We start from the raw sequence: 23,709 nt of genomic DNA, 5'->3' as shown, positions 1-23,709 counted from the left end.
AATAATATTCATTATGAGAACCTTCCAAATGTGTCATTTTCAATACAAACTAGTTTGGAATATCACAAAAGAATATGTTACGTATCTGTGTACTTCAATTTTGATTATCTTAATTTTAACGTATTATCGTTCAGCGTGATTATTTATAATAGCTAACAGCAACGATCGCGAGAAGGTAGAGAAAAAAAAATACATTAGTTTGGATTTCTTCATGTTGTTATAACACTTGAATAATAACATGTAAATCTTTATGATTATATGATACATATTGTACAAAAAAAACATCCCTTCGATGAGTTCACTTATATTATTTATCACTTATGCATTGTACATACATGATGTAAGTTGAGTGAGGGCATCTATATATTGTATAAAAAAAAGAAATAACATCCTTCATGCTCTAGAACAAAACAACAAATTAACAGAGTGTACACAGTGAAGTGTCAATTTAAAAAAGAATTTAGCTTTCAGAGAATTAACTATTTCGTTCTCTTTTAACATCGGACTATATACAACATTTCACGTTAACAAAAAACATTACAATATGCAGAAGCCCTTTGTAGTTTAAGCTATATTCGGTGTTCAAACCTTTGCAAATGATTTGTACATTATCACATGAATTTTCATATTAAAGATCTCATTTTACATAACGGTATGAACATGTAAGTTATGAGCAACTCCCTTTTTATCATCTCCACGCAATTGTAAGCTATATACACCTCTTACTAGTGTAGTTGTGCAGTTTAATTTAATAGCAACACATTTCTATCAAATAAGTGAGAGTTTAAGAAAATTATTTGCATCTTTACTCTTCATGTCCCATTTCTCCAAAATTTATCTCTTCACCCTTGAATTATTTTTGCAGTCTATCAGAACGTTTATGGCACTGATTCTATTATTTTTAATTCGTTACTTATATTTTATCGTATTAATTCCGCGAAGAAATGGTCTAAAGATTCTGAAGTTAAAAAAATTTGTTCATTACTCGGTCTGTACTGGTTTAATAGTTATTATAATTCCTAATCACAATCATGTGATAATTTAAATCAATATTTAAATATTTTTTCGAAAAATTAGTAAACATATTAATATAGAAACCCAATCATTTTTTAAATCAAAGGTTAAATTTTAGATTCCTGTATTCCTATGTTATAATAATCGTATTCATGAATCTTTCGAGCTGAAGAATATCTCAAAGCAGTGGAATAAATTTTATCATATATAAATGCTTACAATGCATAATAATCGAAAAATTGTATAAATATATAGTAACTCTTTTCTTTATGTTTTATAAATTACTCTGTAAAGATATCATTAGAATATTCTTTGATCTTGTGTATAGCTTATACGATACTACATACAATTGGGCAAAATAAATTAATCGTGAGGAAAAGTACACGTGAAATGTTTTTTATCATAAAGTAATTATTTGCGAATGATTGTGCCATACCAATGACGTATACCATCAGCATACATACCGCAGTTTAACTGTATAGTATGTACGCGTATATATATTTCTTTTTAATTAACATCTATAATATAAAATTTCTTAATATTTTATAGATTTTACAGCTTTAACATGACGTTGCAATAAAAAGAGGAATTGCACTTAAATTCTTATTTCTTCGTTTACGTTTCGGTTACTGATTAACCGAATTACGTCTTCTTTTTGTTTCGCATAGACTAACTTAAGTTATACGGTAACTATCATCCCTTATATATATCGCGCGTTCATATATATCTAAACCTTGAACTTTTTTTTATATACAAACACGCTGTTGAATTCATGCACTTGATCACTGCATGGATCGTCGGCGTTCCGTTCGACTAACCGCCGCGAGTGCTTCTTCGGGAAGGCGAGTTGGATTGGTTAAAATATCAGTGGCAGTACATAGAGACCTTAGAGAATTCAGAACAGCTGAAAATGATATTTTGGTCAAGATAATCGTACAAACATTTATTGCATTATGTTGCATGCGTTTCTTAATGTATTATTTAAATTATGTATTATTAATGTATTATTTAAATTTTCATTCTTATAACATATTATTGTCGCATAGGAGATGACATACAAAAAAAAATTTAGAAAAATTGCAGTGCCTAGAAAGATCTTAAAAATAATAATCTCGAATGATTTTTTTTCTTACTTCTTGTGCCATACACACTTTGTATAATTGAAAGCAATGGAAATATTTAAATGTACGTTTTTGGATATCTCCCTTGTATACGAACCTGGTCTGAGATCAACAAGTGAACAATGTTGCTCTACCCACAATAATGTACTTTTATATAAATCATCGAGACTCGCAGTTGAGACTGAAGCATTAAAGGACAGCAACAGCGGTTCTAACAATATACTGAACTGATTATTACATTAAGGAAAATTATCTTTTAGAATCTTGTACATTTTAGAGTGAATCAACGCCTTCAAACATAATGCATCAAAAAAAGAAAAAAAGGATACAATCCAGAATTTCCAGTTTTGTTGCGTACGCGCACGTACATATTCGTCAAACATCTCTTTCATTTTGCTGGTTCTATGTCTAGAAACTGGAGCACCCGTTGCAGGAAGCAGAGATTGACAAGTACTACAAGAATAACATCATGAAGCATTAAAGACTACCCTATTTGTTTAGATACCTAATTATAACCTATATTTATATAGATATAAATTTAATATATTCGTTCGTGACTTACCAACTAAATATTATTTCTAATAATTATTATTTACAACATCTCTCTAATTTATTGGAAGTATGACTTGAATGTACCTAATAGACGTATTAAGGCACTCGATTTGTTGTTTCAGGCTAGCCATCTCCTCCTTTAATTGATGTCTCTCCGCTTTAAGTTGCCGAATATAATCCGCCCCTTTCTGTAACATCGCGGCTTTGCTCAGTTTCGCATTGGAATTCTGACTGAGGTGCGGTATCAGACTGTGCAGCATGTCGAAACCATTCTTGATGTTATATCTACGCTTCTGTTCCGCATGAATGTGGCCGACTCGCCTCTGTTCTTTATACTGTCCCCTTTCCGAATCCTTCATATATCCACGAGTAGGTGATAAAGGACTACCTATGCTCATGGGGCTGTGTAGAGGGCTAAGGCTTAAAGCCTGGGGACTGTGTGCGTTAGAGCTGCTATCCTTTGGTGAACCTATTGGACTATTGTGGGACTGATGCGTTTGATTGTTCGCATTTAAGAGAATCTGTTGAGCTGTGGATGGTTGCATTGTCTGCAAGATATCAGTATAAATAATTGATTCCGAGCAATTTAAGAATACATATATTACAAATAAATAGATTGATTTCTATACAATACCTGTTGCTGTGGTTGCGGCTGCTGTATACTAGAAGTCTGCATTGTTTGTACATTCACTGGGGTCGTGATGTGTTGTGTTGTTGTTACTTGCGTTATTTCTACCGTGAAAATAATATTACATACGAATCAGTCAACGTTTATCAAATATTTGTCTTATTAATATACAATTTAATGAAATTTAATTAATATCGTAAAGATATGTTGCATAAAATATAATTATGTTCAATGGATTTGATAAGACTTTTATATTTTTCGTACAAGAACGGATAAGATTATGATGGAATACATACTATTTGTAAGTAAATGTGCAAGCAAAGCGTGGCTATTCAAATTCAGGGCTGGATCGCTCACTGCAGATACCAGAGGTGGTGGATGTATCCTAGGCGCCGTTAAAGAAGAACTGCTTCGGGATCTATTTCTCCCTTTCATTTGATGATACTAAAAAAATATAATGCAATTTTATTAATAATTGAAAATGTTTCGACCGATACACTTAAACATTATTTTAAAAACTGAATTCAATATATTTTCTTTAGACTGTCGATCCGTAGATTGTCAGTCCATTCTGTATATCAACGCGAGTGAGATACCAACCTTTGGTATGGCAAAAATCTCTTCTTTTTCCGCGTTGGATGTTGTCGGTTGAGGTAACAGCTTGGTGTGCAAAGTGGACGCGGGAAGGTCCAAACTGGATGATGGCCTACACTGCAACAATATCTGTGATTGTGATGGTTGCTCCGTCGAAGAAACCGATACCACTTGTTGCGTGTGATGCGTCTGAAAAATAACAACACGCATTAACTCAACATACTCGTGACGTTCGACAAGCGTTACCGTAGTTTAGTTACCTTGAAACTATTGGTGCTAAATTTACACTGTTGAGCATTGAGGTTTTGTACGAGGTTTGAAAACTTATAGCACTGCTGCTGTGGCTGAACGATCTTGTAAGGTTTGCTGGACATCGGTGAGGTGGTTGGCAAGGGTCTTATTGCTTGATGCTGGGTTTGTAGTTGCGAATTAACGGCTTGTGTCGCAAAATTATGCTGTACCGCCACCAGATTTTGCACGGTAGCGGCAGTGATCGCGGGTATTTGACTTGCGTTAACTGCCGACTGATCGTTCAGTGTCGCAATCTGTACGGATTGCGGCTGATTTTGCACCGGTGTTAACCGCAGCGCCTGAATCTCCATTGCGTAAGACTGCGGCTGCTGCGATTGAAAGCCCGAATTCTGTTGCTGCGTGGCTGCTTGATACATATTCTGCTGCTGCTGTTGATGATGATGCTGCTGCTGCTGCTGCTGCTGTTGTTGTTGTTGTTGGGATTGCTGTATCACGCGACTATTCCTCGACAACGTCGGTCTGCTACTCCTAGTCTTTTCTCGTATGGGTTGGTTCGTCGTAACAGACGCCTCGAAGTTTGGCTGAAGAGCGTAATCTTCACTCATAGCTCTAAATGGAAAATAATAATATATCCGGGAATTATAATCGGACCTCGGACTTTGCTCTTTATCCGCTTATACAAAGGCGTAATCATTTAGTAATACTCACATGTTATTTCTATACACATTCGCTGCTTCAGGTTGAGGCTGAGTATATATTTTGGCGGTGTACTGGAGATTCTGCATGCTAACCTCTTGCTCTTCCCGAGACAGTTGTTGCTGTTGCTGTTGCGAGGTCTGTTCGTTCTTTATCGTCGGATCCTCGCCTATTTCGTTTATCTGATTAATCGGTGTCATCAGGTCCAAATCAGAATAATTAGTGTTTAGGTTGCTATTCCGGAACATATCGTCTTCTTCGGGTACGGGAGGCAATTTCGAGTTTAGGAATTCTAGGAATCAAAATATGCAATATGTGAGAAACGATATATCGTGCGAGAAATGATATAAAGTAGATGAACATTATGGTATACCTTGCAATGGCTCAAGGGTGTCCATGAAATCATCCAGGTTTGGTTGCAAGGGGCCTAGACTGGGTTGAATAAAGTCAGCTAAGCTGGCACCTCGCGCTGTCGAACCATATTTCGTGCATTATAATATTTGTAATATTTCTATAAAAAGTATGGTTTTGCTTCTACGATCGTCAAATATTATAACCCAGGTAGGAAGCAAATGACAGAATTTTGACGTCAAAATGACATGTGCTTCCTACCTGGGAATTATGTATAATTTTTCCAAACTCAAGAATACGAGCAAAAAGAATTACCGATTTCTCTAGGATCAGGAAAATATATTGGTTGATTCGAGGTGATGGTTGAAAAGAGCGTATCGGTCATCAGTTCCATGTAGTCTTCGTCAACCATCATACTCTCCCCACCTGGAGCACCGCTCGAAGCTCCGAATGCATTCCCCATACCCATACCGAAGTTACCGGTAATCCCACATCCACTGCCCCAATCGAGCATGTCCATTGATTCCATCTAAAAGAAAGTGAATGTATTGAAAAGTATATCTTGCATCATGTCCATGTTTTATATCTTTTTATGTGATAGAAAACAAAGAAATCTATCTCTATTCAAGCAAGTATGACGATAAAAAGACAACGGAATCGAAATTTATTAATTATTTGTTATCAACCATCATTTTCTACCTTTCAAAGTATCGGAGACATTTTTTTCAAATATCATACTACAGTACATGCTTTCGCAAGGGCACGTACCATTTCTGTGTCCTTGTTCGTCCAGCCAAGAATTTTGTTTCGGTAGAACATACGCCATTTCTTGTATTCCGCTGTGACGGCCGCGAGCTTTCGTTTCCAGTATTTTCCCTCTAAGACCACCGCCTGATAAGAGATACGCCGTTGATTCACGCTCACTAAGCGCAATTTTTATTAGCGGACGTAAAAACATTTTACGACTTTTACGAGCTTACGCGGATCTTCTTACTACTTCAAGCATGCGATGCTGTATATGCGCGTGTGTGCAATCTGCTAGTGACACTTCGAGGAATTATAAACCGCTACGAATTATCTAATCAAACGAGACGTCGCCAATTTGCGATAAAGATAATTTCCATTGCCCAATTGCGTAATTGGGCAAAATCAAATAGCGCAATAACGAGCCATTGCTACTTAATAATCATTAATATCAACATCCGGCGTCGGATTTATTGGTGATATCAAGATCGTATGGTTATTGAAGAAAATTATAACGTTCAATTCCCTAATCCTTTGCGACTGTTCTAAATACGAATAATACGGAAAATATCTCCGTAAAATTGTACGTTTTATATAAAACCAATATATGCGCAAGTATATTGTCGCGAAATTTTAAATTAAATGTTGGAGACCATACCTCGGGTTTGTTATGAGTATCCACGTCAAGTGGCGATGCAAACTGGCACACCAGAGTGTTTTGCTTCAATATAACTAAAAAAGAAAAAATTATTCTCCGTTGAAAATAAATTTTACGAAATGATAAATTGATCGAAAATCGTAATAATGCCAAACCAATTGCATTCAATAAATAAATATATAAATATATTTTCTCTGATATGTGCTTAGATTTTGTAAAATTTGCAGATATTTTGATTTAAATAAATGTAATAAAAAACCAATTTCATGTCAAAAGATATATTGAGGTGATTGCATTTATCGCAGATGAAGCAATTACCTCAAATATAATTCGAAGGTCCACGTTTCCGCAAATTGGTAATCATTAGATGATAAACCGAGCGTATTTACTATAATTGGCGTACTTAACTTTATATTTACGCTACGATTATCAACATACTGTACGATAAGTAAAAGTTAAAAAAAAGCGTCGCCTTATATAATCAAGTATAAATATACTTATTAAAAATTATATATATAGCTGCAGCCAATTAAAATGTAACTAATTGTAAAAAACGTCCCAAAATACAATTCAATTATATTTACTTCTAAGATTATTTTTTTAACACATATCATTATTTTCTTCCTCAATGTTATACATAATTTTTTTATCTCGACATCTCGTTTTGGCACGGTTTTTCGTGCTTGGATGAACAAATTGGGCTAATACAGTTCGACAATTGTGTATAGATATATATACAGGTAAAATACGAGCCTCCTCGGCTCGCAATGATAAGTTGGACTTGCGCCAGGTGAGTATTGATGCGAATGTAGCACACGGAGATGGAACTCTTTAAATAGACGGGTAATTACTTATCTGGTCATTCGACGAATAGCAAGACAGTTGGTAGCTGTCTGAACTCGATAAACAGCACTCTGCGTATATCACGGTAATTGAAGTATCAATGAAAGCGGATTGAAACTGAAGTATTTCGACCAAAAAAAAGGGACGATAGTTTTGAGTCCGAAATTCGTGCAGAATCTGCTATAAATATAAAAGATTTAATGAAATAAATTTATAATTTTTAATGTCGATTCTCTCTACATGAAAAGCTGCATTTAAAATAAACTTTACGAATTACGTAGATTTTTCATTCTTGCATTGGATACTTCAATGGAAAAGTACAATATTTAACGAGAAACGTAGAAACAGTTTCGGGAACGCACTAATACGATCGTTTCATACGTTTCATTTAGTATCGAGTGTTTTGATCAATAACACGATAAAAATAGATTAAGATCGAGTTTGCGAACATGACGATATGATGAAGATAACGAAGCAAACCTGAAGCTTATCAATCAATTGTATTACTCTGCGTTTTTTCTTCATAAAACAAAGATAGATTTACAGAATGATAAATTACATTTATATCAGAAGATATTCTAGAGTTCCTGTGTTTATTTTTAAAACATATCGGCTGACAAAAAGTGCTAACAAGTGTTTTTTTTTTCGCTTACACTGCATGTGCCAGCATCTCCAAATCACGTTGTTCAGTCTGATTTTGTCCTTCCATCTCAGTCTGATGCCTTTGAAGCGATTCCACTTAGGCGATGTCAGCTTCTGTCTGGAACAAATCCAAATGCCCATACGTCATACCCACTGTGATAATTAAATTCGAATCTTGTATAATCAACATGGAGGATAAAAAATTTCTATGTCTACATATATCATGTGAGGTTTATCACTATTTATCTTTTTGCTATGATATAAAATATAAACGAACCATGCAAAAATCATACATTATTTCAGAAGATTATTTCACTTTTATATGTAAAATGTTGTTAAAAAATTTGGACAAACTTCATTTTAGATAACTCTTTTTTAAATTTGGAGTTTAGGATTTTCTTCTTATAATAATGAACATTTGATTAAATATTATATACCTTTTTTCAACATTTTAATTTTCCATATCAAATATTTTGATACAACTAAATAATTCAAACTCCATCAAAATGAAGATTATTCGAAATTGAATGCATTATACTTTATTCAATAGTATTCTGTACTTGAACTGTGTATGAGATGGAATATAATCTATGTGCAAGAAAACATTTTTCTATTATTTGTAGCAAAAAGAGAACAAAATGCGAGTCAATGAACTAATAACGAAATTAGTGTATCAATAGCTTGTATCGGGGCTACTTCTTGGAATATATTTCAGTCGGCGAAACACATGTTAATTTAAACTGCTGTCTTCAAAACATTTCAATTAGGCAGATGCATCGCAGTAATTTTAAATAAACGCGACCAATAATTTTGACTCGTCAGTAGACGAGTGTCTGCGATTTCGACTTATCGGCAGGGCTCTCTATCTCTATGGAAAACACCGTGCGCTTTGTGCGAGCTTTCCAAGACGCAGTTAGAGTGATTAGTGAATTTCCACGCTAGAGTTCAACAAACGGCATGCTTACATACGCATTTCTTCCTGGCATTTGTGACTTAACATAAATTAAAGGCACATTTAAAGGTCTTCTTTAACGCTAATGCTCAATTACTCAACCACATTTTTGTCATGTAAGTATTATTATTGCTGTTGCAACTTTCTCTTTTCTAACAAAATATCTAGTTTCTTTGTGAAATTATTCTACAAATTCGATCGTTTATGTCTGTAATTTTTAATATTAATTAATACACAGTATGTTGTACATAAGAAAATTAATGTATGATACGAAATTGAATACTGTAACATGGAAACAATTATAATACGAGTATTATAATATAAAACAAATATAAATATATATATTTAAATGTCTTTTCCATCGATAAGTTAATTTTTCACGGTGAGAATATCTGAAATATATTAATAAATTCGTCATTGAGTTTTACATTACAGGAAGAAACATTTATCTTGGCTTTTTGAAACACGCAATCATAAAATCCTACGGCGAGCTTTTCGTTATCGTCTTGTTCGTCGATATATCGCTGACGAGAAAGAGAAAGAGAGAGATAGAGAAAAGAGTCAAGAGAGAGAGAGAAAATAATCTGTAGTCGGAAGATTTCCACTTGCTCGTATCTTTGCGACGAACGTATAGCGAGGGTTCTTCTCCTTGGCATTAGACCCTGGCCGGCCGGTTCTTTTCGTGTTATTGCCATTTCAATTTTTATATAATTTTCGAAGAGATTAGATAAGGCCACAGCGCTCGAAAGACATGGCGGAGAAAAGAAATACTTAACTGTAATCCAATATCGTTTCTGTCCGAAATTCTTACGAGACGACTCGTATAAGAATTCCGTTAAAATGGAGGACTGATAAGTAAAAAATAATCAGAAGAATTATCGCGCGCGCGGAAGTATATGCCAGATTAATTAATCCCGTGAAATTAATTAAAGTAAAATAAATGCGATGTATAAAACAACTTGTAGATATGTACCAGTAAAGTAAAATTAATTTTTTATTATTTATAATTGAAGCAAATACTATAGAGATTTATTTGCATATATCTTAGCGGCCGTGATAATAAATCAATGAAATAAAATACATAATTTCACGCAAATTATGCTGCACGAGTGAAAGCGGATTAATTAATTTCTCTACACATTACGTTATTAAATGTGTAGTAAAATTACTCCATAGTTAAATGCTAATTTTATGTTAGTGATATAAGCATATATAATAAATATTGTGAAACTTTTTGCTGATTTTATTATTAATTATTCTTACGGATAATTTGGCTGTCATTATGATGTCGTTACAAACGTAACGATGTCGTAGCAAAGTTGCAATATCGCATTATATTGATCTCAAGAATAAGCACAGTTCAAGGCGGGAGTTGATTTCTTGTGTGAGCAACATTAATTTGAAAATTCCAGGAATTCTTTACACAGAAAGAAAAAGAGAAAAAGAGGAAGAAAAGTTATCAGAATCAACACTGTGATTAAGCGGACTAAAACATATATTGCTGATATAACAATCTTTGTTAAAGTTTTGCTACTATCGCTAAATTACATGGCTATCGCTGCAAAAAATGTTATTATGTTATTATGTTATCCATATTTTACGACTAGATTTGCTATAGTAGATAATCCTCTTTTCCGTGTTTGCTATTTATTCATTACGACGAATACACATGTTGCAGAAATTATATTAATAACAAATTCCTATTTTTAAAAGCTTAGAATTATGCTCTTTTATTATTTTTTTCATGATTAAGATTTGTGTTAATTGTATTAATAAAATTTTTTTTATTCTCTAATAAACTGTTTGTCTGAAAACACGCGAGTCACCGTCTTTATTTGCAAATTTCTCATTTTCGCAACATTAATGATACCCAGTGTGCTACAGAATCTCATTATCAGATAATGCGTTATTTGTTCGCTGCACGATACGCCGTTCGGTGGAGATCAACCATCGCGTAGCAGAATTTTCGATTATTATCGTATTGTCGAGAAACTCAATGGTGTGGCAAAACAGATATCGCATTTAGGAAGATTTCCGAAAAAAAACCATGGACGATAAATAAACTGCTACGCACGAACTGAACAAAAGAAATATGAGCCACTAGCTTCGATAAGCGCCACGAATCCCTCGATACCGTTTTTATTTTAAGCTTTTCGCGGTTTTAATTATCTGAGTTATAAGAAGAGAGCAAAGATCGCGCCATGAAAACTAAATTCGTCTGGCTTTAATTTCTCGTTAAGTGCGTCTCGAAGATAATAAATTAATTTCACGGTGAAAATTTCCTGGATTTTAAGTTCCTGGATCTAAAATTTTTTCAATAATAATAACTCTTCTCTCTCGGAAAAAATTAAAAATTTTTATTAAGATTTATTAAGAAAAAGAAGAAAAAAAACAACATTCTAAGAATTTAACGATCCAAAAATAGTCTCTTAAATCTTTGTCGAGGTTAGTGTTGAGATGAAAAATGTCCTTGTTCAAGAACGATGACATGTGGATAGATTATCGCGCAATAGCTCAAATAGCAATGGAAGAGATAAATATCGTCTGTATATAATATTATCGATCACTGTAAAAATATACAGGGGGTATATATACGCCATACGGCTAGGAAACAGAAATAGACTGGGTAGGTGGGTTACCGATTGGATAGGTGGGCGAGCCTCCGGTGGGCCAGCTTTCGACTCGCGGATCCTCGGTCTCTCGCACGCCTTGCTTGTTGCCCGTCGTGCGGAAGTGTTACGTTGCTGGCGCGTACACGCGCTACGCGCTACGAGCGTGTACTCACGATGACGCAGTGGCCTTGGTCGATAAAAGACTCTCGGAGGAGAGGAGGCTTTTACGGTAATCTAGGCGCGATTCGTATTTTCGCGTCCGAGACGACGACGGACGACAACGACACAACAATCGAGATTAAGCGTGATCCGGGCAAGTCCGACGTTTCCGTTTTCGGAGGATCTTACGTCGAGACGTTTAGCAAAAGCTTACACACGGCTGTTGGCTGAAAGGCAAGAATCTTTGTTATATGGATTCGCGCTACTGCGTCTCGATCACCCTCCGAAAAGCTTGTAAATCGTAGATTGTCTCTGACCCAGAAACCGTCAATGTATCGATTTTCAAGCAACTGTCATCATTTTTAATTATACGCGTTATTCGCTAACCGCGACCGCGGAGATGCAGCGGACGTGAGATACGCTGACGTAAGGCGTAAAACGATAGCGTGCAAAGAAAGCAAACTTTCTCATGATATATGCGGATAGTGCTTGTGCAAGGAAAAATCTACGATTCGCTCGCTGTGGATATATCATAAGAATTACGTGAGCGACTGTAAACCCGATTTTTTATTCCACAAAAGAAAAAAAAACCTAAAAAAAAAAGTAAAATAAATCAATGCAAGATAAATCGTATTACATCAGAAGTTACTCGAAGCATCCAATGTCAAATGCTGTTACCAACTTTATTTTTTCTTTTACAATTAATATTTTATCAGAATGTGGACTTGCTCAAGTTGTTGACAAAGACACAGAGATTATTCGATAAAATATATCCTTCGCCGTCAACGACGCTCAATCGTTCTGTCGAAGAATGCAGAGGAAACTGAAGAGAAGATCAGTTTCACCTTTTGCAATTCGGTGTAAGTTTTTGTCGAGCATGGATGTTCTTATTCTACGTCATTGCCGCGAATAATCTTACGATTGATTTAACGATAGCTGCATTTAACGTGCATTATGCAACGTAAGACGCTGGGAACGGACGTTAATGCGTGCATTGTCGATCTCATAAAAGTCGGATTAACGACGTAAACACGGAAATTCCATCTATTCATATTTTCTTTAAAGTGCAGCGTGATATCGCGATAGAGAACGCAATCGGAAGTTTGCCGATTAATTCTGCATTGTCGACTGACGTGTATCGCTGATGATTTGCGCAATTATTTGCTCTGACCACATATTCAGGATAGAAAGGAATAAATAAGTAAAAGTAAGAATAAATAGATATAACGTCAATGGCTAGACAAGTTCCTCGTAAAAAAAAAAGATTCAAAGAGCAAATTTCTATTTTTTACGTCATCAAAGATTTAAATAATAACTTTTGCAAGGGGTTTAACATTTTTAACATTTATAATTTTATATGTATATATATATATATATATATATATATATATATATTCTTTTTCTAATACTTTAATTTTTCGATATATTAATTTCAATATAAATTTAATTTCAACGCACGGCTCCGCTCATAGAGTGTTCACAAAGTTTTACAGTAAAAATGTTTCGTTGCAAATTTAATAAATATGTCAGTGAATGGTTTTCCATGATACCTATAATAGATTTAATATAACTCGAGTTTTATATCTCCTAAAAATAAATAAACACAAATCTGCGAATAAGTGATAGAATGCTGCATCACGATTATTCCGTTTCTATTGGTGATTTGAGATCGCTGACGTAAAGCGTTGATTATTGTACCGCTGACAAGAATATTTTTCATAATAATCAATTAAGCTGCGAGGGTTTATGTCATAATTACGCAAGAAATATGCACCAGCAGAAATATACACAGGCAGAGTTTTGTTATTGCAATAAAAATTTATTTTTTAGCTATACCGATATAAACTTATCGTAATCCATTACAATTCCCCATACATTCGCCTAACGCGATAGGCATGCAGTGAAATTCGATCGATATCAAGATCTTCGAGCGATAATTGCGATTAGAAAAATATTAAAATTTACGTACCGATTTAAGTTTGCGCAGCAAGACGTTTGCGAAAAGATATTACTCGAAAACCAATTGATAGCACTGTAGGCCGATGTCATTGTATCGGAAGGAGAAAAATGCTCGAAGCACTCGCAGGCTGTTCTAAATCACTTTCCTAACTTCGTCTACTAACTTTATCGTGAATTTTGTATCGAAACAATAACGCCATCACGAGAAGAATTCCAACAGATACGTTTCAATCGGTAGCTATTACTGTGCAAACTGATCCTTAATCGTTTCATTTATTCTTTTTTCCGCAATAAAACGCCCAGTCTAACGAGTCATGATTAGATCAACATCTAGTTATTCAAATCTATGCGCGTGAGAGTCGATGCTGCACTAGGAAACTACTCATATCTGAATCTAAAACTATTTTTATAATATACATATAGGAGAGTTATCTTTTTTCCGTTCGTTTGAGTCGATCGTTTAATTCTCAAAACAGTCTTGATTGAAAAAAAAAGTAAAATAGACTTATTCACACGTTAAAAGATAATTAATGAAATTTACAAATCCAATTTTCAGCTTACAAATTTTAGTAAACAATGTAGCATTCGAGTATCCAAAGGTAACTTTATAAACATTTTTGTTACAAGATAGTTTATTTTTTTTTATTCATTTTGCCTCCTATTTGCTGGAAGTAGTGCGTATAAAGAGAACGCTTTTTTATTGGTTCAACTTGCAACATTGTTTTTACGATTTACATGGCGCCACATTATCGTTTTATTTTTATTTATCCTGAATTACGTTTGCATTGCGATGTTTATTAAGAGGAAGAGAACAAAACCTTATCGTCGATAACGGGACGATCGAAACGTGGCACGTCTTCCAGGGTCGCCAAAGATATAATTAATTTGGCTTCTTGTTTGTCAAAGCATTAAGAACAGAAGCCGATACTATGTAGCGCGTTATCGGCGCTAGATTTACCGCAGAATTGATTGAAATTACGTTGTATCAAGCGGTGCCGATACATTGACCGAATTGTATTATTGATGTTACCTTCAAATTATGATGTTTGCTCTCTTGACAATTCCGACTCGTTGCCTTATATAACGTTAAATCGTATTAGTGTATTAGATATCAAATAATAAATATAATAAAATAAAATATAATATAATAAAATAGTTTTATATCGTAAGAAAATGCAGACATTATTATTTTAAATCACAAGTTATACTTCAAAAATAATACTCGTAATTACTCTATTATCTTTGGAAAAAAATATACTATGAGAATGTACATATAGCTAATGAAAGAAAGATAAGACAGTCTTTTACTTTTTATACAGTGTTAAAGTTCATTTTTCACCATTTGCTAGTTAACAAATCATACTTAATAAATATCACATTGAAAAAATTATAAAAATCACTTGTCACGGTTTCAATTGCGAATTAATTAACTCAATCAAAATTTTTCAAAAAGCCACAAATGTAGCTAAGTGCCGTTAAAACTGCACGTGCGAATACATAATAGCTTTTGCTGCAGGCGTGCCGCAATGAATCAGCTGTAACGTCACCGAATATGTCGGCACATAAGGAACACGCTTGTATGACAGATTTACACATTATTTGTCTGCATTTTGCATTAAATTTTTCAGCTTTATCATAAAATCACTTTCTTTACAATGTTAATTATTTCCTATTCTTTTAGTATAATGTTTCTGTATAATGTTTTGTAAAACGATTTTATTTTTCGCGAGATTTCCATACAATTTTAATAGATTTCTGTGAATTCTTATCGGCGTCCTAATTTTTGATTTAATTAAATCGGCATTCTTGTGAATATTATAATACTTTTATATTGTCCTGTTTCATATCAACATGATATATGCATAGAATTCTACAGAAAAATAGTATTCGCAAAAGTATTTCGCAAAAGAAAATTGTATATAAAATATTATATGAAAAACAGACCAAGAATTATTATATAAATCTATGCGAAATGAAAGGGAGAAGCAAAAAGATCTATTTCTACCAAGTTTTGTAAATCAAAATATTAATGGTTTTTCTTCGTTTTCCCTTAATTTGATCTTTGATTTGAAATAAGATGTCAGTGGGATTGTAATGTAAATATAAACTTGGGTTAACTTTAACTCAAGTGTGTTTAGGGCAAGAGGAAACAATCGCGGCGTGTGTCGTCGCAGGGAAAACGGAAATTGTCGGTAGAAGCCGTGTGTGTTCGTCGACGTTCGCGACTTTAGCGAGGCCGCGCTTAATTGCGGTGTTGTCGTTTGGTTCTACGGCCTCTCTTTCATTAATTCAATTGTCCTTTATCAGCGGGAATGCTACCGACCAGCCTAGACCGGGCAGCATTTGTCCGGTTGCCGAGCAAGATGTGCCTTTTTGTTTTTTCCGAACAAGAATACTTCTCTTCCTTCGGTACTTCCGCAATTGTATCGCGGATGTAAGACCTGTTTTAGCCTTTCTTAGCGTTATGGCATGTATTCCGGAAGGAGAAAGATAAAACACAAATGAAGTGTTGAAAGTGAAATTAAAACAAACAGATCTATCTTTGGCATGTATGTTTTATCGCAATTAAACTCGCGATTTAATTGAATTATCGAGTCGAACATGTTTCCGAGGAGAGCATCATTTTCTGTATTCTTTTATCTCGTATAACTGAATTCGTGGCTAAGAAAGTTTCAGTCATTATGTCTCTCGTTTAAAAAGGAATGAAAGAGATGCAATCATCAGTTCAATTCTAATTATTTCATTGCATTATTTGAAGTTTGTAATATTGCATTTAATAATATTGTAAAATTTGTGTACTAAATTTTTGTTACATTGATATTAATAAAGTGATAGAAAAGAATAAAAACGAATAACTTCTTAAAGCCTAATTTATGTGTATTTACCTTTAACTTAGGTATATTTAATTTGATGTTAATCATTAATATTGACATCACTCATATAAAATTAAGAAAAAAAATGTTTTAATAGTTTTCTCAAAATAAAAATTTTAAAGTTTTAACAAAAAAAACTTTATATAGACATTAAATAATTAAATATATATTATATTATTTTGAAATTTTCTTTCTCGAAGAAATAAATATAAAAAATCAAGGGTTAAATTCTCACACAGCTTGTAAAGCTTGTAAAGCTCGATCCCGATTTAAAAAAGAAATTTAAGATAGTTTAGAGGCAAACCGCGCGATTGTGGATCGAGTAAAACGGCCCATCACTGTACCGTTTTACTAGACGGTCATAAAAAAATCGCCAGAGAAAAGGAGGAACTCACCTGTAGGCGAGGGACATGCACTGGAAGAGTTTGTTCAAGGACGTCTCGATGCTCAGCTGCTGGGAGGTGCTCTTGTCGTTAAAAGAACTCGCGAATCTGTCGTGGAAGAAACCTGGCGGGACGGTGATCGAGAATCTGGCGGTCTGCTCTTCCTGGTCCGGCACCGGCACGGCGAGATCGTCCTCGTCATCCTGCGCCTCGGCCTCGAAGTCCGACACCATGAAGTGGCCCGAGTGTATCGTCTCCCGCGAATCTCGTCCGCCGTTTTTCTCCCGCTCATTATCGTTGCCGGCGCGATGAAAGCCGCCCTGGCTCGTCATCGCCGATGGTTTTCGGTATATCAATTCCGCCTGCATCATTCCGATCACCTGCGGACACGAATAGATCCCTTCGATACGCGAATCTCACCTCACGAATCTTACGTCCTCGATCGAGAATAAATGGAAAGCCGAGCGCGCGAAGGCGTTTGACCGCTTGATGCGATTGCGAGATATAATATTGACAATGTACAGTTCGATAAAATTAAATTTTGCACTAAACAATTTGAGCCACATTTTATATTCAATTTATGCAACAAATTATACGTTAGAATAACCGACGATAATAAGAATATCAATTAAAAATCGATAACATAAAATATTAATTAAAAACCTATGATATTAATAGAATTTTTTGCCGATTTTTTCCTGCACAACTGAAAGAGAGAGAGAGAGGGAGAGAAATAAAGAAATGTGCAATTGATGCACATTTGCAATAAGACAAAATTAAGCAGCTTTGATTCATTGGTTAATTGGAGTAATTAAAATTTTTTATCGCTCACCAATATTGTAAATGAATATGACGACAGATTAAAAAATCTAAATGGAAAAATTTTGCTTTATCTATTTTGCGGCCTAAAATAAGATTGCCAAAGTGGTATGTAGTAGGATTAGGCGACCTCGTTTCAAGAAATTGCGCGTAGCAAAGTCTGGGTGATAGAAGGAAAGACTTGACAGACACAACAAGTCCCAGTTATCGCCTGTAATAAATCCAGCTCAACGCACCCCCTTTTTCTAAGTATACATATTCGAATATCAAGAGAGAGAGAGTGTGTGTGTGTGTGTATGTATTGTGCGTGTACCGAAGTATAAGCTATAAAAAATCAATACTTAAACACGTTATCTGTATCAATATTATAAAATCGATAACACGTGCCTAGATATTTTCGTAGACGAGTCGATGTGTAACGCCATATCGTAATATTACCTAATAATAACGCAACGAGATTGTTAGACAGCACACGAATACGTGGATTAAGGCCGGTTTTCACACGCAATGATTAGTGGCGCCAACTGATTGGCATTCATTGGCGCCAGAACCGACTAGCAAACTCACAAGTATTTACACAGTGATTGGCGTATACTATGGAAAATATTTAACATTTATTAAATACACAGTAAATGACAGCAAGCATATAACCTCCAAATTTAAGGTTATATGCTTTGGCCAACAACCGCCAGTAAACGCCACATTACTAGCGCCAGTTTGTATCAAGTGTTTACACTTGCATTTTTACTGGCGTTAGTCGACTGGCGCGGCCTGGCGCCACCAATTGCGTGTGAAAACCGGCCTTTAGATACGAGTAAAGCACAATACACCTGCGATCGTATGATGGAATAAAAATCTCGCGAAGGAGAAAAAAAATTTCTATCTTTGTAATTAAATTAATATCGATTTTAATATCACTTCGTCTAAGTCTAAGGGACATGAGACTCCGACTGGCGCCAGGCTTCCTGTCGATACGCGATTAACAAGTTTATTTCGCGATAGCACGTGGCGGCGAGCGATCGGAACTCGGAACCTCCTGTCGGTTGAATAATCATATCGTCGAAAACGCACAGCCGATACCGTTTTTTACGGTTCGAACGTCGATTTCTATGAACAATCGTGAACACGTGACGTTCTCGATGGTCAGTGACTTCTCAGAGCTATATATAAAATTAAACGCGACCGAGACAATTCATCGTGACGATGGCGACGTGTCCCACGTAATGACGAACGTGATGATCAAACGTTGATCTAAGCCGGTGGTGCGCAACGAATTTTCGTGTGTGACAATTCTCTCTTATTTCATTTCGATTTACTTCATTTCTCGAACGGCGCGATTGTAGAATAGTTGTGAAAGAAAAAAAAAGTAATTTTCTTTATAAAATAAGATGGAACTTCTGTCTCCGACGACATTTCACGAGTAACTCTGTCGTGCAGCCTGTTTGTTTTAACTCTCTGACGCAATATATTTCAGGTGAACCAAATTTCGAGCCCGCGTTGATGATTTGTGATTACCGAATGTATCTAAACGCAAATCGAGCAAATACGACTAAGGGATTAAGATTGTTTGTAATATGACCACGTGTTAACCGAATGGATTGATGGGAAAACATGTCCTATTTATAGTTTATGTGGAATTTGTAGAATTTCATATTTACTTTAGCTCGAAAACAATTTCTACATTCATGTCTGAAAATACGCGCTTTAGTTAATTCATAATACATATGAGATTGAACCGTGTTTCTCATTAAGTTATCCGACTGGATCACTCATGGACGTAAAATATGAAAAGAGTCAATAAATTAAGATGTACTGATATAGGACTCAGGTCTTTATTTCGTTCTCATTCAATCGACTATTAGTAAAATACTCACTATTAACGTACTAATAACGATATTATTATAGCTCGTTTTCAATTGTACCGTTGTTATTGACACGGTATTATTAATCGTATACGAATGCCACTCCTAATCGCTCGCGAGATTCTGAAGAGTCCTAGATTTCTTCCCTCTAACGCAATTCTAATTTATCACTTTATCACGGCATATAGATAGCGCGCTATGAATAGAAGGAATCAGGAGAGACTCAAGAGACTGTGTATAACTTTGAGGGCCCAAACTGGCGCTCCACGTGGTGACGAAACAAGAAAATTTCGATAGGGAAGCGATTCGGCTCCATTAAGGCGACCTGTTAACACCGATTGCAAGTCACACGGAGTATTTATCCGAGATCACCCGTTATAACCGGTTTCCCGCGGGTTCTTCCCGTTCGTTATTAGTTATTATCCGGCCATTGAATTCCGGACGGCGGCGCTTCAAGAGATGTAACAAGAAGTGACGTCTATCTTTGGCTAAGGTTCAGATACGATCGTAGGACTTGATTGTTTATACAATTGTCGATTATCGTAAGTTCATACGCGCCAGGTATAGATTGCGTTTCTTTTTCTCTCCTTCGGCAATCTTACGCAAGTACTTGCGACAGCCTCACGCGTCATTTTCCGGCGAGCGGATTCAGCGGTATGGCATTAGATGTCGAGAAATGTGAAGGTGTTCTGTCTCAACGTTGCGAATCGTGTGCACAACATGATACGTGGAAAACGATAATTTATGCACGTAGCACGTTACGTGGTCCCTTCATATATCCGCGTTTCGTATCGCCAAGGTAATTTCGTTAACTGCGAAATATCCGCTTTTCGCTAAAAGTGCGCCTGCAACGTCGTCTGTCGAAAATATCTCATTGCTTGACCTATACGGCGAGACTCTCTTAAAAAATTAAATTTTCCACATAAAAACTAAATATCACGTTGAACGTTAACAGCATTATAAAAACGAAGAAAGCTGTATAGCGCGAAAGAAAGAAACGTGGATTTTAAAGTTTTGATTTTTAATATATTAAACATGTTAATCAGTTAATATGTAATTAATTGATATATTGCAATTAATTCTGACAATTTATATAAAATATTATTTCTCAGATTTCTCGAGACAAGCCAGTTTTTCAACACTATTCCGTAACACGCCGGTACCTCTCACTATCTATAAAGTATTAATGCCCTTTGACCCTCTCGAGCTCGCTCTATCGCAGGGCGAAGTCAAATGCCTTATCCGTTCGCTCATTAATGTTCGTCGTACGAGCGCGCGCACCGCTTAGATTTCGGATCGTATACAGATAAAAGCGAGCAATTACAGTCAATATGGTGTAAGGCAGGCATCTCGTATTATTTCCAAGAGCATACTAAATGAAGTGTGTGAGTGAGTTAGTTAATTAAATCTACATGAAACACAAAATTCATAGACGACGTACTTCTGGCATTTTTCCGTCTGATCCAGCGGGAAAAATTGACGCTATTATTTCTGATTTACGTTAGAGATTTCAGACAGACGGAAAATCTCGTTGATCGAGATCCAATTTTGTGATTTTGCACCAATCTGGCAATCTCTATAAATCTAATCTTTCTAATAAAAAAAATGGAATCATTTGCTACCAGTTATACTATATTATGCAATTATTATGTTACATTAATTTATCTGATTGATACACGGAGATGTTTATAACAGAGAAGAATATAAGTTGGGTCAAGATTAATTCTCAGCTTACATTATTCTATAAAATAATGTTATTTTTAATTCATTTTCGTGATTTATTTCCAGCATCAATCAAAATTTTCATTATATTTAAAACCGATTAGATTTATTCGAGACCTGCCATGCCAGTTGGGCAAAAAATTCTAAATTTTGCTTTGAAACCCTCGACACCACTTCAGTTTCTTAAATGAAGCGATGTAAAAGAAAAACCCCCATGAAGACACGGTATCTCGCACAGTTTTTACAGTAGTTACTTACTTTGTTTTGATTCGCCAGAAACGCGAAACACGGTCGCTCTAGGCGTGTTTGCCACATACATATTTACAAACAGGAGTAACTCTCCTCACTAGCAAACACAAGTTCAGGAATTTCTATATACCTTCCATTGAGCTCTAAGGATTGTCGGGGCGAAACACAGCGGTCGGGCACGCGTGTTTACGACGCGTTGCCTCATCAACCTCATTTCGCGTCGGAATAGGGACCACGTATATGGGGAAAACGGAGAATTCGGGGCACGGTGCCTGTGAACACTGGCGGCCCTTAAGAGAATTCCTGCCTTACATTCCTTTAATGTTTTCGAGATGCTATGCGATTATTTCGCCGGCTGGATAAGATAACCTTAAGACCAGATTTGAAATCTTGAATACTAGAACGACGATTAACGTATACTATTTAAATATGTATTAAACATATGTATAGCTTTGAAAAAAGAAATAAAAAAGAAAATAAATAAATTAATCAAGTTAGCTCTCGTTCGCTAGCCCTGTCTCCACAATTCGCCTAATCAAGTTAATTACATATATATATATCTTGCAACGAAAATCATGTATTAAATATATGTAAAAACATATGTATAGCTTTGAAAAAAGAAATAAAAAAGAAAAAATAAATAAATTAATCAAGTTAGCTCTCGTTCGCTAGCCCTGTCTCCTCAATTCGCCTAATCAAGTTAATTACATATATATATCTTGCAACGAAAATCATGTAAAACTTCAGAAAATGCATAACCGCGTTGTAGATTAATAAAACATTACTTAGACTGTCGGTGGTTCTAGTGTCAAACGTAAGATCGGATATATACCGCCCTGAGATAAAACTATCTCGGCGCAAAATGGAACGTCTGCCCGCTTCAACATCGCAAAAGCTCCGGAGGAAGAGGAGCGAGGGGGAGAGGAAAACAAAGGGTACAGCGTGTAGCTAAACAAACGGATGACGACGACGGTACGCACGAAGCGACGGCGACGGTGTACGTACACAAACGGCTTCCCTCTCGCTCCGTAATTTTTCATATATTACCGTCGCCCTCCCCGCCCGTCTGTTTAGATACTACGACTCCTTTCTCTCTCTCTCTCCCTCTCTTTCTCCACGGGGCGAGCTGTTCGACAATCGGCTCAGGCGCATCGCGGCTCTCCTTATCGCGTCACTCCGCTCCCGCGTCACGATTTTTATCGCGAGCCCCTGGCTTCGCGTTTCATGGAAATCGCCCGCACGTTTCTCTATCCTCGCTATACCTCGCTGCTGCTGCTGTATTCGTTCTCTCTATCTCTCTCTCTCTTTCTCTCCGCCCACGGATCAAATAGCGCAGTTAAGCCTCCGCAGTTAAGCCCGCGAGTCGTTATCACTCCCGTTTCGCGTCGGCGAGCTGTCCCCCTCGACGATCTAGAAAACGACGCATCTGCACGGACGTCGCGCACCAGATGTTGCTCCAATCCGCGGGAACAATTTGCGTTGCGGCCGCGACGACCGCGACGTATGTGCGCGCGCGGGAGCGCGGGCGCACTTTACGATGAATCGCGCGCGCACACACACGCACACGCACACGCACGAGACGAGCGACGAGCCTCCGTCGCACTCACCTTCTGGACCTATCTCACAACTCTTCGTCACCGTTCCCCGTCTCTTTCTCTCTCTCTCTCTCCGCCGTCGATGTGGCCGCCGACGCGCGGCCCGTAGGGAGCAAGCTCCGAAAATTACTTCTGCCCCGCGATCCCGTCGGGCGACGAAGGGGGGCGAGAAAAAAAAACACTTGGTCGAGCACCGCGATCCCGACGCTTGGTCTCGCGCTCGCGTCTTCGCGACTCGCGGGCTCGTCAGGCTGGGCCGCGAGGCGCCGCGCCCGGACGCGGCCCGTACGCGCTATTGCACGGCACACGCTCGCTCATGACGGCACGGCGACGCCATTTGCGCACTACACGAGTTATCGGTATTGCCCACAATCGCCCGCGCTACGCGCTACACGACTGGCGTGACTGGACGGCCGCGGGCCGACCACG

At 36.5% G+C, this 23,709-nt stretch overlaps 1 protein-coding gene across 4 annotated transcripts; it reads right to left on the bottom strand.

Annotated features, from left to right (window-relative positions):
* Positions 1 to 194: 194 nt before the first annotated feature.
* On the bottom strand, positions 195 to 23,709 carry LOC112462957 (MLX-interacting protein). 4 transcript variants are annotated; one of them, XM_025029054.1, is made up of 16 exons: positions 23,293 to 23,709; positions 17,046 to 17,413; positions 8,107 to 8,213; positions 6,611 to 6,684; positions 5,977 to 6,099; positions 5,524 to 5,737; positions 5,231 to 5,326; positions 4,870 to 5,149; positions 4,170 to 4,770; positions 3,916 to 4,098; positions 3,612 to 3,759; positions 3,322 to 3,419; positions 2,772 to 3,235; positions 2,465 to 2,588; positions 2,233 to 2,362; positions 195 to 1,918 (listed from the first exon to the last, which is right to left on the bottom strand). In XM_025029054.1, exons 2-16 carry the CDS (start codon positions 17,402 to 17,404, stop codon positions 1,797 to 1,799), a joined length of 3,123 nt encoding a protein of 1,040 aa, XP_024884822.1. In that variant the 5' UTR covers positions 17,405 to 17,413; positions 23,293 to 23,709; the 3' UTR covers positions 195 to 1,796. The 4 variants fall into 4 exon arrangements, with proteins under 4 accessions (XP_024884822.1, XP_024884823.1, XP_024884821.1 ...); XM_025029055.1 differs by lacking the exon at positions 23,293 to 23,709 and adding an exon at positions 22,948 to 23,158; XM_025029053.1 differs by lacking the exon at positions 23,293 to 23,709 and adding an exon at positions 21,695 to 21,766.

The sequence above is a fragment of the Temnothorax curvispinosus genome, unplaced genomic scaffold, assembly GCF_003070985.1.
Source record: "Temnothorax curvispinosus isolate PA1 unplaced genomic scaffold, ASM307098v1 QBEX01012971.1, whole genome shotgun sequence".
Taxonomy (NCBI): Eukaryota; Metazoa; Arthropoda; class Insecta; order Hymenoptera; family Formicidae; genus Temnothorax; species Temnothorax curvispinosus.
This window is presented reverse-complemented; position numbering and strand designations above follow the sequence as displayed.

What these genes read in the sequence shown, in the direction of transcription:
- LOC112462957 (XM_025029053.1), bottom strand. Translation starts at nt 21,751, where the DNA reads ATGTGGCAAACACGCCTAGAGCGACCGTGTTTCGCGTTTCTGGCGAAT. An exon ending in TTCTGGCGAATCAAAACAAA is followed by an intron (nt 17,414 to 21,694) that starts GTAAGTAACTAC and finishes TCGTGTCCGCAG; the next exon opens with GTGATCGGAATGATGCAGGC. An exon ending in AGATTTTTGCCATACCAAAG is followed by an intron (nt 3,760 to 3,915) that starts GTTGGTATCTCA and finishes ATATTTTTTTAG; the next exon opens with TATCATCAAATGAAAGGGAG.